At 40.6% G+C, this 15,521-nt stretch overlaps 1 protein-coding gene across 1 annotated transcript; it reads left to right on the top strand.

The window, feature by feature from the left end:
- Positions 1–1,418: 1,418 nt before the first annotated feature.
- On the top strand, positions 1,419–10,580 carry HYAL4 (hyaluronidase 4). Its single transcript, XM_004592554.2, has 3 exons — positions 1,419–2,404; positions 8,546–8,635; positions 10,087–10,580. Exons 1-3 carry the CDS (start codon positions 1,451–1,453, stop codon positions 10,486–10,488), a joined length of 1,446 nt encoding a protein of 481 aa, XP_004592611.2. The 5' UTR covers positions 1,419–1,450; the 3' UTR covers positions 10,489–10,580.
- The last annotated feature ends 4,941 nt before the right edge of the window (positions 10,581–15,521 follow it).

Genomic DNA, 15,521 nt, shown 5'->3' with positions numbered 1-15,521 from the left:
ATGGGCACAGGAGCCCACTGCCTTGGACCATCCTCTGCTGCTTTCCTAGGAGCATTAGCGGGGAGCTGGTTCACAAATAGAGCAGCCAGGACTGGAATCAGTGTTCATATGGAATTCCACTGCCACAAGGTGGTGACTTTATCTGCTAGGTCACAGGGCTGGCCCCGAGATTACCATTATTAATATGTGATTTACTGGGTTTTGCAGGAGAAAATAGACAGAAGCCATCAACTGCACAGAAAGCCTCTGTAACCGTTACAATTTCTGCTTCCAAACAACAGGAACAAAATCTTTTTCACTTGAGCAGAAAAACGTCCTAGAAGGGCAAGGTTGCTACTTGACACCACAACCATTACATTCCATTTGCCTCCATAGTTCTGATGCTACCAGACCCTGGCATTTCTGTTGCCAATGGCAGCACAGTCTCTGACTCTGTGAATCCTAAGAACCAAAATCGTAGTCTAGAGTTAGATGCATCTTACTGGGCTGGCCATGGTCACATACCAGCACCCAGCTGTAAGGAAGACAGGAAAAATGTCTGACTGCTTTGGCTTGTTTAGTGAAACAAGGACTCTCTCCCAGAGGAAGCGATCCACATTCCAGACACGCTGTTAAAGGGCACACATCCACTGTTGACCCTGACCTACTGTGCTAGACACAACCACAGTGCATTTCATTTTAATGATATGGAAAGGTGCAAAGGTTTGTGTCGTCACCCTATATTGGGTTGTCTAAAAATTATTTTGTAGCAGCCTTACCAATAGATGACTGAAAAGTCAACGTGATCAAGTAAACGATGCCTTCGTCTCTCTCTCGCGCGATCCATTTGTCTACCTGACTTCTTATCTCATGTTGAGGGTCATGTCTTCTCTGCAGCATTGCCGGCCCTTTCCTCTTCCTGTGTGCTTCCAACCCCCAAGAGAACTAACAATTGTTTTAATTTTATGTTGCCTTACTTAACACAACATCAGTCAAGCCTCTATCTCCCTCAACGTTGGTTTCCTAATTTGTCAGCTGAAAATGCTACCACGAGCTTCAGTTATTAAAAGATTAAATGAGAAAAATGTTTCAAAAGCCCTTGAAGGTCATGTCTATGGCTGACGAACTTTCCAATATGATCATGAATATCACATTACATCTCTGTTTGCTCATGAGCTCTTTGAAGCAAAGACCCCGTATCCTGGACGTGGGATCTGGTGTTCCCTGAGTGCGAGATTGAATTTCTTTGTCCCTAAACTTAAGCTTATTTATTACACTTACTGTATTTCTCAATTTACTCTAAGATCTATTTAAGACATTTAAATGAAATGCACTTCAAAATATAAATATATGATAATATCATTCAGTAGCTAAATCTTTTTTTTTCCTCAAAATAACACCTAATGGAAAATCAAATTGTTCCACAGGTCTTCCGGTACAACAGAAGATAAAACGGGAGTTTTCTCTTACGATGAAACTATTATCTGAAGGACAACTAAAGCTTTGCATGGTGCAGCCAATACATCCCACATCATGGTTGTTCATGCTTTTCATTCTGAAGTCAATCTCTTCTCTAAAACCTGCCCGGCTTCCAATTTACCAAAGGAAACCTTTTATTGCAGCTTGGAATGCTCCAACTGATCAATGTCTGATAAAATACAACTTGAAACTAAATTTGAAAATGTTTCAGGTGATTGGAAGCCCACTGGCCAAGGCCAGGGGACAAAATGTCACTATATTTTATGTGAACAGATTGGGATATTATCCATGGTATACATCAGAGGGCATTCCTGTTAATGGAGGCCTCCCTCAGAATATAAGTTTGCAAGTGCATCTGGAAAAAGCACAGCAGGACATCAACTATTACATCCCTGCCAAAGACTTCGGCGGACTTGCTGTGATAGACTGGGAATATTGGCGACCACAGTGGGCCCGGAATTGGAACATGAAAGATGTCTACAGACAGAAGTCAAGAAAGCTTATTTCTGACATGCAAGAGAATGTATCAGCTGCTGATATAGAATATTTAGCCAAAGCAACTTTTGAAACAAGTGCAAAAGCTCTCATGACAGAAACCATCAAGTTGGGAATTAAGAGCCGACCAAAGGGCCTTTGGGGCTACTATTTATATCCTGATTGCCACAATTATAATATTTATGCTCCAAACTATACTGGCTCATGCCCAGAAGAGGAAGTTTTGAGAAACAATGAGCTCTCTTGGCTCTGGAATAGCAGTGCTGCTTTGTATCCTTCCATTGGTGTCAGGAAATCCCTTGGAGCCAGTGAGAATGTTCTACGCTTCTCACGCTTCCGGGTGCGTGAATCCTTGAGGGTCTCTGCCATGACGTCCCAGGAGTGCTCTCTGCCCGTGTTTGTCTACACAAGGCTGGGGTACAGAGATGAACCTTTGTTTTTTCTTTCTCAGGTAAGGTACTCTTTGCTCATTGGTGGCAGATTTCTGTCCTATGTCTTGGTATTTCTTTTTACATTTGCCTCTTCAAAGAATTCCCAGGTCTGTCAGATAAAAGCTTGATTCTTCCTCAATGAGTCATCTGTGCAGACTCTTCATTTATGCAAAGTGAATTTTTATTGTTTTATGGTTGTTCTTTTAAGGAAGAAAGTAAAGTTGGAAGGAGTTGAAGTGCAATACCCACAACTGCTATTCAATTATACAACCGTGCAGTTGGTCCTTGTGGAAGGCTATTGTGAACAGTGAAGAAAATCCAAGGGGATATTTTTAAATGGAGTAGTTTGCTCATATATGTAGAAGTGGAATGAAGTAAAGCGACTTTCCTGTGTCAACTCAAATATCCAGTGAAACCATATTTTCTTTCAAATGCATAATCCTGGTTTTGAAAAAGGGAATATCATGGTGTGACTATAACGGTTTGCACATACATGAAACTGCTCAACTGCCCAAGGAAACTTCAAAAGGTTGATGGGAAGCAAAATTTAAAAATAATAATAATACAGTTGGGTGCTTGGTCTAGCAGTTGAGTCTGACTCGTCCTCTGTCAGAGGGCCTGAGTTCTTGGGCTTCAATTCCTGGGAATGTTAAAATTATGAGGCAGAGGTGAGAGTATGTATTCAGCCATCTTGCTTTCCCTTGCCTCTAACGAAAACTAATGGGACATCACTAAGACTTGTGTATTTCTAAACTTAATACTGATATTACAAGTGAACCGTATGTAGCCCAGGTCAAAACCTACACATACAAGTTTTAGTTGTCTATTTATTTTTGCTTAAGTGTGCCTGCTGCCCATGAGGTAACTTTTAAAATAGGAGAAAATAAAGAATAAACTATGTGAGTTTTTAGCCAGATTTTCTCCCCCTTCGCCCTTTGCCCTTTGCCCTTTGCCAGTATTAACACTTCAGTGGAAATCTCTTGGTCCTTGGTCCTTGAATTTGAGTAGTAACATGTAAACTTTGTACACGGAGAAGACTCGAGGTTTCTACCCAGGCCTTCACATTGCTGATACAGTTAGTCCTGGATACCAAGGTTTTAATGTCATTTAATCTTTTCCTATGATTACAACTTTCCACTTACCAGCATGTGTTAAAATACAAAGGCATTCTGAGTGTTAGATTTCCTAAGGAAGAAGTTTGGCGAACACCTTGGTGTGGGGTATACCCGATTAGCAGGTATCTGAGCAGTGTGTTCACCAGAGGGGAAGGTGCCAATGCAAAAAGCAGGGCAATTATCTTACCTCTGAAATCACTCACAAGATGGGCATGGGGGAGAAGAAAGTCCATCCTTAACTGACATTGATACTACACAGAAAAAATCAGTTTTAGCTAAAGCAACTAGTGCAGCATAATAAGAAATTGGTACAGCCCGGAAGACTTCAAAGGGACACCTAAATATTTACAGAACGATCTTAACTCTGGAATTGAAAAGCAACACAACCTTCTTATATGGGACTTCCTTCCAATATTGCTCAGCAAATCCCTTTAGTGATAAGGCTTATATTTTTTGGAAGAAGCAAGAAACTCTAACAGGAACAAAGTTCTTTCGTGGAGATAAGCTTAGATTACAGGTTGCATGAGGTGTAAACCTGGAAGATCTTTCTTTGGTAACTTTTGCTTCAGAAAAAACTTCTGCTTTCTTCCTGGGGGTAAGAAAAAAAAACAGTTTAGGTCTCTCACTGTCCCCATTTCATCTTCTGAGTAGCAAGCTATTTCAAGTTTTATGCTATCAATGGACCCGCCACTGTATCTTCTCCACCATGGAAATATGACCGCATTCATTCGTACCAAGCTCTAAGATGACTGTGTTCATGCTTGACTTTCCCAAAATTACATGTATTGTAGAGCAAATGCTCACATACAGTTAAGACTGGGAAAAAATTGACCACCAAATACAAATCCCCTAACTAATCTGGACCTCGGTGCCTACGGTCTGAAATGGCTCCGTATTATCACCCCACTTACCTTACAGAAGCATTATGAATGTCAAATAAGAAAATGCACACGAAAATCCAAAGTAGTAAGAAATACATGTGGTATGCATTTTTTGTAACAGCTGTTAGGGCCTTAAACTTGAACATGGGATATCTGAGAATGGAATCTCAGGCCACAACCTTAACCTGTGAACATAATATGGAAGCAAGGGATATCTAATTTCTGTTTTTTTTACATTTTTGAATATTTTTAAATTTAACTTTTATTTAGTTTTGCATTTTTATAAAATGTTTATTTTTCATAATACAAGTCCATAGGCTTGGCAATTTCCCCTTCCACCCGCCCCCTGACCATTTTCCCCCACACTATTACAATAGTATAGGCTTTTAGCAACAGGGATACCAGATTGCAGACCGAAGTTTGCTTACACTACCTATAATAAAATTAATGTAGGCATAACTTGATATTATGCTGAAGCAAAAATAACTGAAAGTTTCCACGGTTGTAGACTTAAAGATAATTATCTTTGTAATGAACCTATATTCCCTCTGATAGCCCCCACATTCGTGGTACTCCAGCGCCCCACAGTGGGCATCTCACCGATGTTTACTTTGTTGAGTCTGGGACTCAAAGAGGCAGGATGCAGTGGAATCCTCTCTCAAACTGTAATCCAATCACAATGAATGTGTAGCGGCCAACCAGCTCTGTACCCATCTGGGTCCTGGGGGCTCCAGGGTCACTGTTTCTGCATTCCTTTCTTTTGTCTTCCACGTGATGTTACTCTTGTGGCTCTTGGTGGGTCCATTCTCAGAAGCACCTCATCTGTGACTTCCCTGGTTGGTTGTGTCCTAGTTGTTCTGCTCTGGGACTCAGGAAGCACCCCGTTTTTTGCAAAGTGACTGTGAACTAAGTTAGCGACAACTTCACATTAATGTCTACTACTGCTTCCATGCCCTTCCACATGTGAAGTCTTTTCATTTTACATCACTTCCGATGAGCCTTCTCACAATGACATGAAAGGACACATTGGAAAGAAACTAATACCTCCTTGGAAATTGTAACTGCCACTGCAGACTTCCGTAACTCCTACACTTACTGCATACAGATCACTAGTTTATAAACAGGAAACACCAATGTGGTGTGAACTTCCCGCTCTACTGACAATGCCTTCATTCACAGGAGGGCTGCTGAGGAGTTCTGCCCCCTGCAGCATGTGAGCTCTTGTCTCTATCCAGGGAAGTTTTCAATGTCATGGAATGAAGAGCCTCTTGTGTCTGTGGAGAGAGGCAGAGGACAAAGAGCAGCAGAATTGGCAGCCCAGTTGATGCATGGATTTTCTTCCTTTCCTGCTTATCACATTACTGATACTTTTCAGAATCCTTTAATTTGGGGCCAGCAGGGTAACATAGCAAGCTAATTCTCCACCTGCTGTGCTAGCATCCATATGGTTACTGGTTCGTGTCCTGACTGCTCCACTTTTCATCCATTCCCTTTCTTACATCCTGGGAAAGCAGTGGAGGATGGCACAAGTCCTTAGGCTCCCACATCCCCATGCGAGACCTGGAGGAGGCTCCTGGCTTCCCATGGGCTCAGCTCTAGCTCTTGTTGCTGTTCAGGGAGTAAATCAATAGATGCAAGATCTCTCTGTGTGTCTCTCAGTCTCTGTACATCTGATATTTCAAATAAATATTTTGTAAAAATTCTCTCACATCTTAAAATAAATTTGAAACTTGGATCTCAGCAAATGCCTTCTTCCTGTGATCTGCTCGACAGTCACTATGATTACGGGTATGGAAATGAATGTGAACTGAGTGGAAAATTAGCTCAAAGTCTCTTACCTTTTTTGAAAATCACCAGAAAATTTCCCATGGGGGTGAAGAAAAAAGAGACTTTAAAAGCTGGAATTTTACAATCTTTAGTTGTAAAGACTATAAAAATATCAGATGAAGAACGTTGATACAAGTTGCCATGTAGTTTAAGATTTTGCTTTTATTTTTTGCCAATCAATTATACTTGCTAGCATGTAACTGATGAAATTCATTCTTGAAGTAAAAAGCAAATGCTTGGTATCCTAGAGAGTGGGAAAACATGCTGTAAGTCAATAAGATAGAAGATGAACTGTATGCACTCAACACTTAATTTCTCACTGAAATAGTCCACAGCCATGTTAATTAAAAAGATATTTATTTGAAAGGCAAAACCATGGAGAAAGAAAGGGGGAGTAAAAGAGGGATCTATCTATCTATCTATCTATCTATCTATCTATCTATCTACCTATCTTTCATATGTTGGTTCATTTCTCAAAGTCCCACAGGACCAGAATCCAGCTGCATCTGGGTCTCCCACCTGGGCAGCAAGTACTCGGGACATCTACTGCCTTCCCAGGAGCATTTGTGGGGAGCTGGAGCTTGAACTGGTATTCAGTCATGGGATGCCTACATTGCAGGTGGTGGCTTAATCCATGTGCCACAACACAAGCCATGCATATGAATTTCTACATACTAAAACAATAAACCTTGAAGGTCATAGAACGGGGCTGGTACTGCAACATAGAAGAAGATGAAGTTACTATCTGAGGTGCCCACATCTCACGTGATCGCCAGGTAAAGGCCTGGCTACTCCATTTCTTGTTCTTCTTTGAGTTTTTACCATTAATATTTATTGATGCGATGGATAAATACAGATTGAGAAACATACTTGACAGCAAGATCTCAAGCTGATAGCTAGGCTGTAAAACGTATACAATATCTTTTAAAATGTTTAAACTTTATTATTTTTTAGAAAGAGCCCTTTCTATTCCAATGGTCACTTATGTCCTCATCATTCACTGATCAGGTAGTAGAGATCCCAGGGGTGTCGCCCAGCGTTGAGGTGCCCCACAGCAGAGACAACAGGAGATAATACACTGAGAAAGGACACTTAAGAGCTATAAAAACAAAACAAAACAATCTCACAAAATTATACCTAGTGGCACAGATCGCTAAAACATTTTGCTTTTTTTTTTTTTCCTTTTTGCTCTTTGGTCTGATTAGAAAATGGACAATTTCAGGACTATGAGGTAGGATTAGGGGAAAGATCAGTTTCAAGTTTAGAAACCTAGGTTACCACAAGGGCTGTTTTCATTTTTTGGGGGGTGCTTTGGCCAGCTCTGTTGCACTTCTGACCTAGCTTCCTGCCAATGCACCTTAGGGAAAAGCAGTGAAGGGTAGTCCAGGTGCTTGGCCCTCCTGCACCCCATGGGAGATCCAGATGGAGGGTAGTCCAGGTGCTTGGCCCTCCAGTACCCCATGGGAGATCCAGATGGAGGCTAGTCCAGGTGCTTGGCCCTCCAGCATCCCTATGGCAGAGTCAGATGAAGTCATGGCTCCTGGCTGTGGACTGGTCCAGATCTGACTATTGTGGTTTCTTGGGAAGTGTGCCAGAGGATAATCTCTCACTCTCCCTTTCTCTCCATGCGTTTCAGATAAGTAAATAAATCTTTTATACCATTACAAAACCAAAATGTTTTCTCCTGAAATCTTCTCATCTATTTTTAACCATATTGGAAAAAAAAGCCCTGAGTGCCTTTACAGTAGAAAAATGAGTCATAAATAAAGCCCATTAAAATGAGACACACTGAAATTTAGCACCAGTAAGGTCAGGAATTAAACAGATTGCCTAGACCAATCAGCTAGCTTTTAGCATTGGTTTTTGACCCGACCTTGAAACTGAAATAACACAAAATTATCCTGAGTCCCTAAGGAGGCAAAGTTCCACAAAGGCATGTCACAAAATCCTGCCTAAAAGGATTGCATTTGGAGAAAGAAAAAAAATGTGAACTGTTTCTGGGTCATAACACGTGTTTTGAACCGGGTAGATGTCCCTAGTCAAATTCAGTTAAATACTTTTAATGACTATTTACAAGTAGGCTAATTGCCTTCAAAATTCCTTGCATGACAAAATGTGTTTTTCCTTAAGCATGTTTATATACATTGGCATATGATTATAGAGGGTGATTTTGTAAGATTGATTCATTGAGCACTTGTGTTATCGTAAGAGAGTGGAGGTAGTCTGTGGAATACAGGAGCCTACTTCTGCTCCATAGAACATCACCGTCTCTAGTCCCAATCCCTGGTGGGTTATTCTCTAGTCAAATTAGTAATGAAGACTGTTCTCTTCAATTTAGCAAGACCTGATCAGTACCATAGGAGAAAGTGCTGCTTTGGGAGCTGCAGGCATTGTTATCTGGGGTGACATGAACTTCACTTCATCAGAGGTAAGTCTGCACGTTGAAGGTGTATTTCATGTGCTTTTTAGAGTACTTGCTTTGTTTTCCTGTACAGCTCATTCTAACAAACCTCTCATGGACCACACAGTCATCCAGCTCTAGAAGAAAAGTCTCAATAAATGCCTGACACACAGAATGGCTCAATGACTATTTTTTCTGAAAATCATCATAACATTGGCATCTGTTTAATATATTTTCTACATGGCTAAGAGTTTTTCTTTTGGATTTGCCCACTTACTGGTCAAACGAGATAGTGGCAATCCTTATGTACAGATGAGAAAACAGTGGAGATCTAACCAGCAGAACAGTTAGTTAGTAGCGGAGCTGGTATTAAGCACAGCTAGTTCAACCCTGAAACCCATACGCTCAACCACTGCATTAAATGCATTTTATTCTTGGTTGAGGAGTGGTAACAGATGGTAACTTTTAAACCTTTCTATTGAATTTACTTTTTTTCTCAACAGAGAAATCAGCTGAAAATTAATAGCATTTAAAATAAGATTTATGTATCTCTTCACATTTCTCCCAGCTGAGATATTATTTCCTCCAAGAAATATTCTTAGTTTTCCCCAGTGCACATTAATCACAATCTCTTCTGTGTTTCCTTGTGTCATTACTTTGTATCTTCACAGTGTCACATATTTTGATTTGACACTGATATCCTCAATATATTTTATTCAATTATATTTGTTACAAGGCCATGACGATCTGATACTATTCTTAGAATCTTGTAGGCTCAGTTTGCTCCTGTTGGTATTATTCTTCATGAACGTGTTTATGGCTATGGCACCTCTGAGGATTAGACAAAGTCGATTCCCAGGTGACTCATGAGGAGAGTTCCAAGCAGCCTCCATTTAAACATGTCATAGGAATAACACAGAGAGAAGTGATCTAGCTCTTCTTGCTGGCTTGCCTGTGTTTGAATTGTATATGGATGTGTAAGATACAGAGCAAGTAAAATATGAACAGAATTGACAAGAAAACCCACAGGTTTACTGATGTTCAACACTAACTCAGTGGAATATGATTCAGATTCTAACGCCACCATGAAAGGCATCCTCTACCTGAAAGGTGGTCTGCTGTAGCAGGTCTGGTATAAATTCTAATTGTTGCTTTAACTTTCACACCCATTGATCTGTGAGCCAGACAGAGGACAAAAGAGTATGACAGGGGAAGCCAGTCTCACCTGCTGACTTGGGCCCTTTTGTAAATTCAGCTTCTTAGTCCGCCTGCAACATACTTTCCATCTTTTGTCCACTCTACCTGTCTCCTTCCTTCCTACTATGGGGATCCTTGTGTTATAGTGCCTGGGAGTCTGAGTTCACCAGCAACAGGCCATCAGGTTTCAGTCCACTGCAAACAGCTGTTGTGTAGGTCTAGAAACTGATTGCATGAGTACTGTGAAAAGCACTGAAACCCATTTGTTTCTACAATTCTAGGGAAATTGTACAAAAGTGAAGCGGTACGTGAGCTCTGATTTAGGGAGCTACATAGTCAACGTGACAAGAGCTGCTGAAGTTTGCAGCCTTCACCTCTGCAGGAATAACGGCAGGTGTATAAGGAAGATGTGGAAAGCGCCTGATTATCTCCACTTGAACCCTGCAAGTTTCCACATAGAAGCCTCTGAGGATGACGAATTTATTGTGAAGGGCAAAGCATCTGATACAGACCTGACGGTGATGGCCGAGAAGTTCTCCTGTCATTGTTATCAGGGCTATGAGGGAGCTGACTGCAGAGAAATGAAGACAGCTGATGGCTGCCCTCAGGTTTCCCCATGTTCCAGCTCACTGATAGCATCACTTCTCCTGATTGTGGCAGGTTATCAGAGAATCCACTTGTGAGATAATTGAGTATAAAGGGAATCATGTGGCCTCTAGAGTCATCACTTAAGAAAAAGACAAAACTCAGGACATTTTCTCTCTCCTGTGAATTCCACTGAACTATTAGGAGACATTTTGTATGTCACTTAACATAAACAGAACCAAAAACATATTACTTTAGTTTTCACCATGTTGGCTAGAGACCACATCCAGGAGTCCAAATTCACGCACCTTGTTTTGTTATTGGAATGCATACATTGTATTTAAACTAAAGCTAGCCTATTTTAATCTTTGGATGAATATACATATGTGACATAATGTGACATAAACATTATGTGACATAAACATTATGTGACATAAACATTAAATTATTGCTTTCAAAGACTTTTCCAGTTACCAGTTTATTTAAGGATATGTTGCTAAATAATCCTCGATTCAATGAAAGAGGTCATTCAAGGCATGATCTGGTTCACTGGCCCACCAAAGAGGACCAATTGCAGAATTTCTGTTTTAGCCCTTCGCTTTCCTTAGGAATCTGCATCCCACGCTCATCTCCCTCAGTGCAGAACTCATTCTGCTGTAGCTTCTCCCAAGAGGGCAGGCACTGAGGCAAGGCAAGCTGCTTCCAGCTCATTGCAAAGAGATGGATTGAAACAGAGTTCTTCTCCTACAGGACGCTGGCCATCCAAGCCCTATGACCAACATCCAGGATGCCACAGGCTTACACTGCTATAGTTGTGGTAATTGGAGCCATGCCTACAAACTGTAGCTGGTAATTTTTGTGAACAACAAAAGTTGTTATTCCAAACATGATTTAACAAATAACATTTAAGCAACCCAGAAATAATATTGGAAAATGGGGCCTATGAGAAATATCAGATTATTTTGCACCTTATTTCCACTCTATGTTGAAGTTTTGAGTTGTGTAGTAGGAAAACTTTGGATTTAACTTGGAATCATGGTTTTCCTATCTATCTGGTTGTGCGACTCTGGGCAAATAATGTTTTTCATACTGTCATGTGAAATTTAGTAATAACAGAAAATCAAAACCTTCTTGAAGAAAATGATGCTACTGTATGACCTATTTGGTATTTAAATTCATGGTGTTGTAAACTTGTATTTTTCTTCCTGTTGTTGGCTTTGTTTCATGGTTTTTCATTTAAGGGGATGTAGAGTAACTGTGTGATGGAGATTATGATACTCAAATGTGAGGACATAAATCATACTGTTATAACAGTATAGGGGAAATCAGTATGTTGGGGAAACTAAAGGAAATCCCTGAGCCTATGGAACTGTATCATAAAATAATAATAATTAGAAAATTAAGAAAAAAGAAAAAGAATAAAAAATTATAATAAAGTCCTCCTCAGTGTATCATTCTAGAAATAAATATAATAATATACCTCTTGCATATCTTAGCTCTTCATACCTGCGGCAGATTCTCAATCATCTCTTGATCACCAAAGAGATGGAAGAGCCCAAAATAATACAAAGGATAACACCCTGGCTTGGGCTGTTTCCTCTTCTCATTGCTAAGTTTTATTTCTATTTGCTCACATTGTGTGCGTCTCTGAGAGACACACTTGCAATGGAGAGGATCTTCTTGCCTTACTGGGAGGAAAACATTCTAGTAACACGTGATTCTGTCAAAGAAGGAATGGTGGTTGATTCCCCTCCTTCTCCTCCTTGGTCTTGGTGACACGTTTCCAGTTTTGAACTCTGGGCTGTTGTTTTCAACAATGGGTTCCTCCCGAACAGAGGTTTTGGACGTTCTTTAGCCATATATTTAAAGATGAAATACAAAGAAAACAAAATGCTTTATAATATCAAGAGAATATTACTTCGATCAACTTTTAAAAAAACTAAATGTATTTTCATGACAAAGTTGATAATGTTTTACCAATTTGTACAAGAGAAATAATAAAAATCAGTAATAATCATTATAACATACATTGGTAACTTTGGGTGTATTTTTTCTAATTTTCTTCTATAGACTTTTTTGTTTTAAAGATGTATTTCTATTGGAAAGTCAGATATACAGAGAGGAGAGGGAGAGACAGAGAGGAAGATTTTCCGTCCATTGCTTTACTCCCCAAGAGGTCACAAAGGCCAAAGCTGAGCCGATCCGGAGCCAGGAGCCAGGAGCCTGGAGTCACTCTTTCAGCTCTCCCACATGGGTGCAGGCTTTGGGCCACTCTCGACTGCTTTCCCAGGCCACAAGCAGGGAATTCTGGCTGTGGATTGGCTCAGCTCTGGCTGCTGTTTCCCTCTGGGGAGTAAACCAGCAGATGGAACATGTTTTCCTCTCCCTGTTGCTGCTTCTCTTTCTCTAAATCTGCCTCTTATATTAAAAAAAAAAAAAAAACTGAACCTCAGACAATAATTCAAATCCAGATATAAAAAGAATTTTGTGGGCCCAGCATGGTAGCCTTGTGGCTAAATCCTTGCCGTTTATGAGCTGAGATCCCATGTGAAAAATGTGGAAAAAATGGCAGGGGCCCATTAAAGCACACTTGCATTATCATTACTTAACGCCCCTAATCTCAACATCCAAAATTCCAAACTTCCACCTGCTCTCCTGTGACAGGTGATGGCCAAATTCAAATTCACTAACAATCTTGTAAAAAGACACTACTTTTAGGCTATACGATTGAGTCATATATGAAACATAAATGAATTTTGTGTTTAGACCTGGCACCTACCTTATTGTCTATATGAACACATTGAAAAAGATTCAAAATCTGAAGCACTTCTGACCCCTGACATTTTAAATAAGGAATATTCAGCTTGTCAAGAATGTGGGCGGGGGGCAAGGTATCCTATTCCACTACTGGCGGGATTGCAGCCACTGTGGAAGCCAGAATGATTCACCAAGCGCATGATCCAGCAATTCTGCTCCTGGGAATACAGTCAAAAGAAGTGACACCTGCATATGAGGAAGCAACCTGTGTTCCTATATTCATAGTGGCACAATCCACAATAGCAAAGACATGGAAACAACCTAGATGCCCGTTAAAAGAGGACTGGATAAAGAAACTGTGGTGCATCTACTCTGTGGAATACGACTCAGCCATTCAAAAAGGAGGAGATTCTATCATCTGCAGGGAAGTGGTTCCAACGAGGCCGTTATGCTCAGTTAATTAAACCAATCCCCAAAGGACAAATAGCGTACGTTCTCTGAGACAACACAACTTTTATTCAAAATATAAAATGAGAAGAAATATAAATAACTATGCACTTGTAATCTCAAATGAGTGGTATAATGGAGACCAGAGCACAGGGGGACAAAGGAAAATTGCAATATGCATTTCAACTCCTGAATAGAAGTAAGTCCCCAATAAAACCATTAAGTATTCCTTGACAACAGTACCAGGCTTTGTACCATTGCTGTACCTGTGATGTCATGATCCACGTAAACAGCTGAATGCTGGCCTGGAAACTACAGCTGAAGCACTATTTGAGTTGAAAATACAGGGGACAACGGGGAAGGAAGAATTGAGGAACAGGACAGAGAGGGAAAGAAGGGGAAATCCTATACCTACAAAACTGTACAATGAAAAATAATAAAGAAGAATATTTAGCTTGCATAATAAATATTGTTATATGCTTACAAAAATACAAATGTATAATGTAAAATATTATTGCATAAGCATCCCAACACAGTTAAGGAATTGAAGCAAGGGGGAAGTTCATTTGAACTGGGGTGGTGGGCTGGAAAGATGAGAATCCTGAAGTAGAATTGACTGAATTGCAAAAAAGCTGAGCCAGGCCCTGCCATGGTTTGACAGCTAATGTGTATATATAGAGATTAAGCTAAGAGGATTCTTAAGATACCAATAAAGAGGGAGAGACCAAATCCAAAACAACATCAGTGCTTACAGTATCCGTCAGAAAACACCAAGCAGAGAGGTGAAAGCCAGACAGCAGAGAAAGATTTGAAGTATCAGAAGCAGAGAGAAACAGTGCATTCCAGGAAAAGCCATAAGAGGCCAGCAGGCTCCAGAGCTCAAGTGCAGAAAGAACAATGGAAATTTACAACTTAATTTCTTGGCAAGAGTGACCTGTGGGGTAACAGTCAATGTAAGCAATTGTATGACAAAAAAAAAAAAAAAAAAATCACAGAGTCCCCAGTGCTGCCACCATGAGGAATTCAGAAGGGAGCAGCAACAATGTGGGAACAAGCCCTGCGCCTTCCAGTTCACTGTGCCATGGCTCATTTGCGGTTGGCAACTACACTTGCGTATATACAGTGAAACTTGCAACGTGAGACCCTGAATTCTGGAGTGCAACATTAAAAACCTCTGCTCCTTATTTCCAACCACACTTATTTTTTTTACACTTTCTAATGTTTTCTCGCCCCTAAAAGTTTAAACTTTATATTTGTAAAAGTACAAATTTGTAAAAAGTGATCTAATTCATTACTTGATTTGTTTTTTTTTTTAAAGGCAAGGAGACAGAGATTCACTCATAACACACCAGTAAGAACCCAGTGCTGGGCCAAGCCTGAACTACAAGATGCTGGGAACTAAATCCAGGTTTCGCACTTGGGTGGCAGAGACCCTGTGCTTGAGGGATCCCCAGCTGTCTATGATGTGCAGTTGGCAAGGAACTGAAATCAAGAGCCGAGCTGAGATTTGCATTAACATCTAAATTGCTAGTCTAAAGCCCAACTATTAAGCATTACTTTCGGGCCCTGCGCGGTAGCCTAGTGGCTGAAATCCTCACCTTTCACACACTGGGATCCCTCGCCTCGCATGCGGGTGCAGGTTCATATCCTGGTAGCCCCACTTTCCATCCAGCTTCTTTCCTGTGACCTGGAAAGCAGTCGAGGATGGCCCAAAGCCTTGGTACCCTGCACCCATGTGGGAGACCCAGAAGAGGTTCCTGGCTCCTGGCTTTGGACCGGCACAACTCCAGCCATTGCAGCTGCTTGGAGAGTGAACTAGCACACAAAAGATTTTTCCATCTCTCCTTCTCTCTGTATATCTGACTTTCCAATGAAAATAAACCTTTAAAAACTTGCAGCGTCCTGTTCAAACCTGAGCAAATTAAGT

This window comes from Ochotona princeps, chromosome 25 (genome assembly GCF_030435755.1).
Source record: "Ochotona princeps isolate mOchPri1 chromosome 25, mOchPri1.hap1, whole genome shotgun sequence".
Classification (NCBI taxonomy): domain Eukaryota; kingdom Metazoa; phylum Chordata; class Mammalia; order Lagomorpha; family Ochotonidae; genus Ochotona; species Ochotona princeps.
The sequence above is the reverse complement of the archived record's forward strand: the minus strand, read 5'-3'. Positions and strand labels throughout refer to the sequence as shown.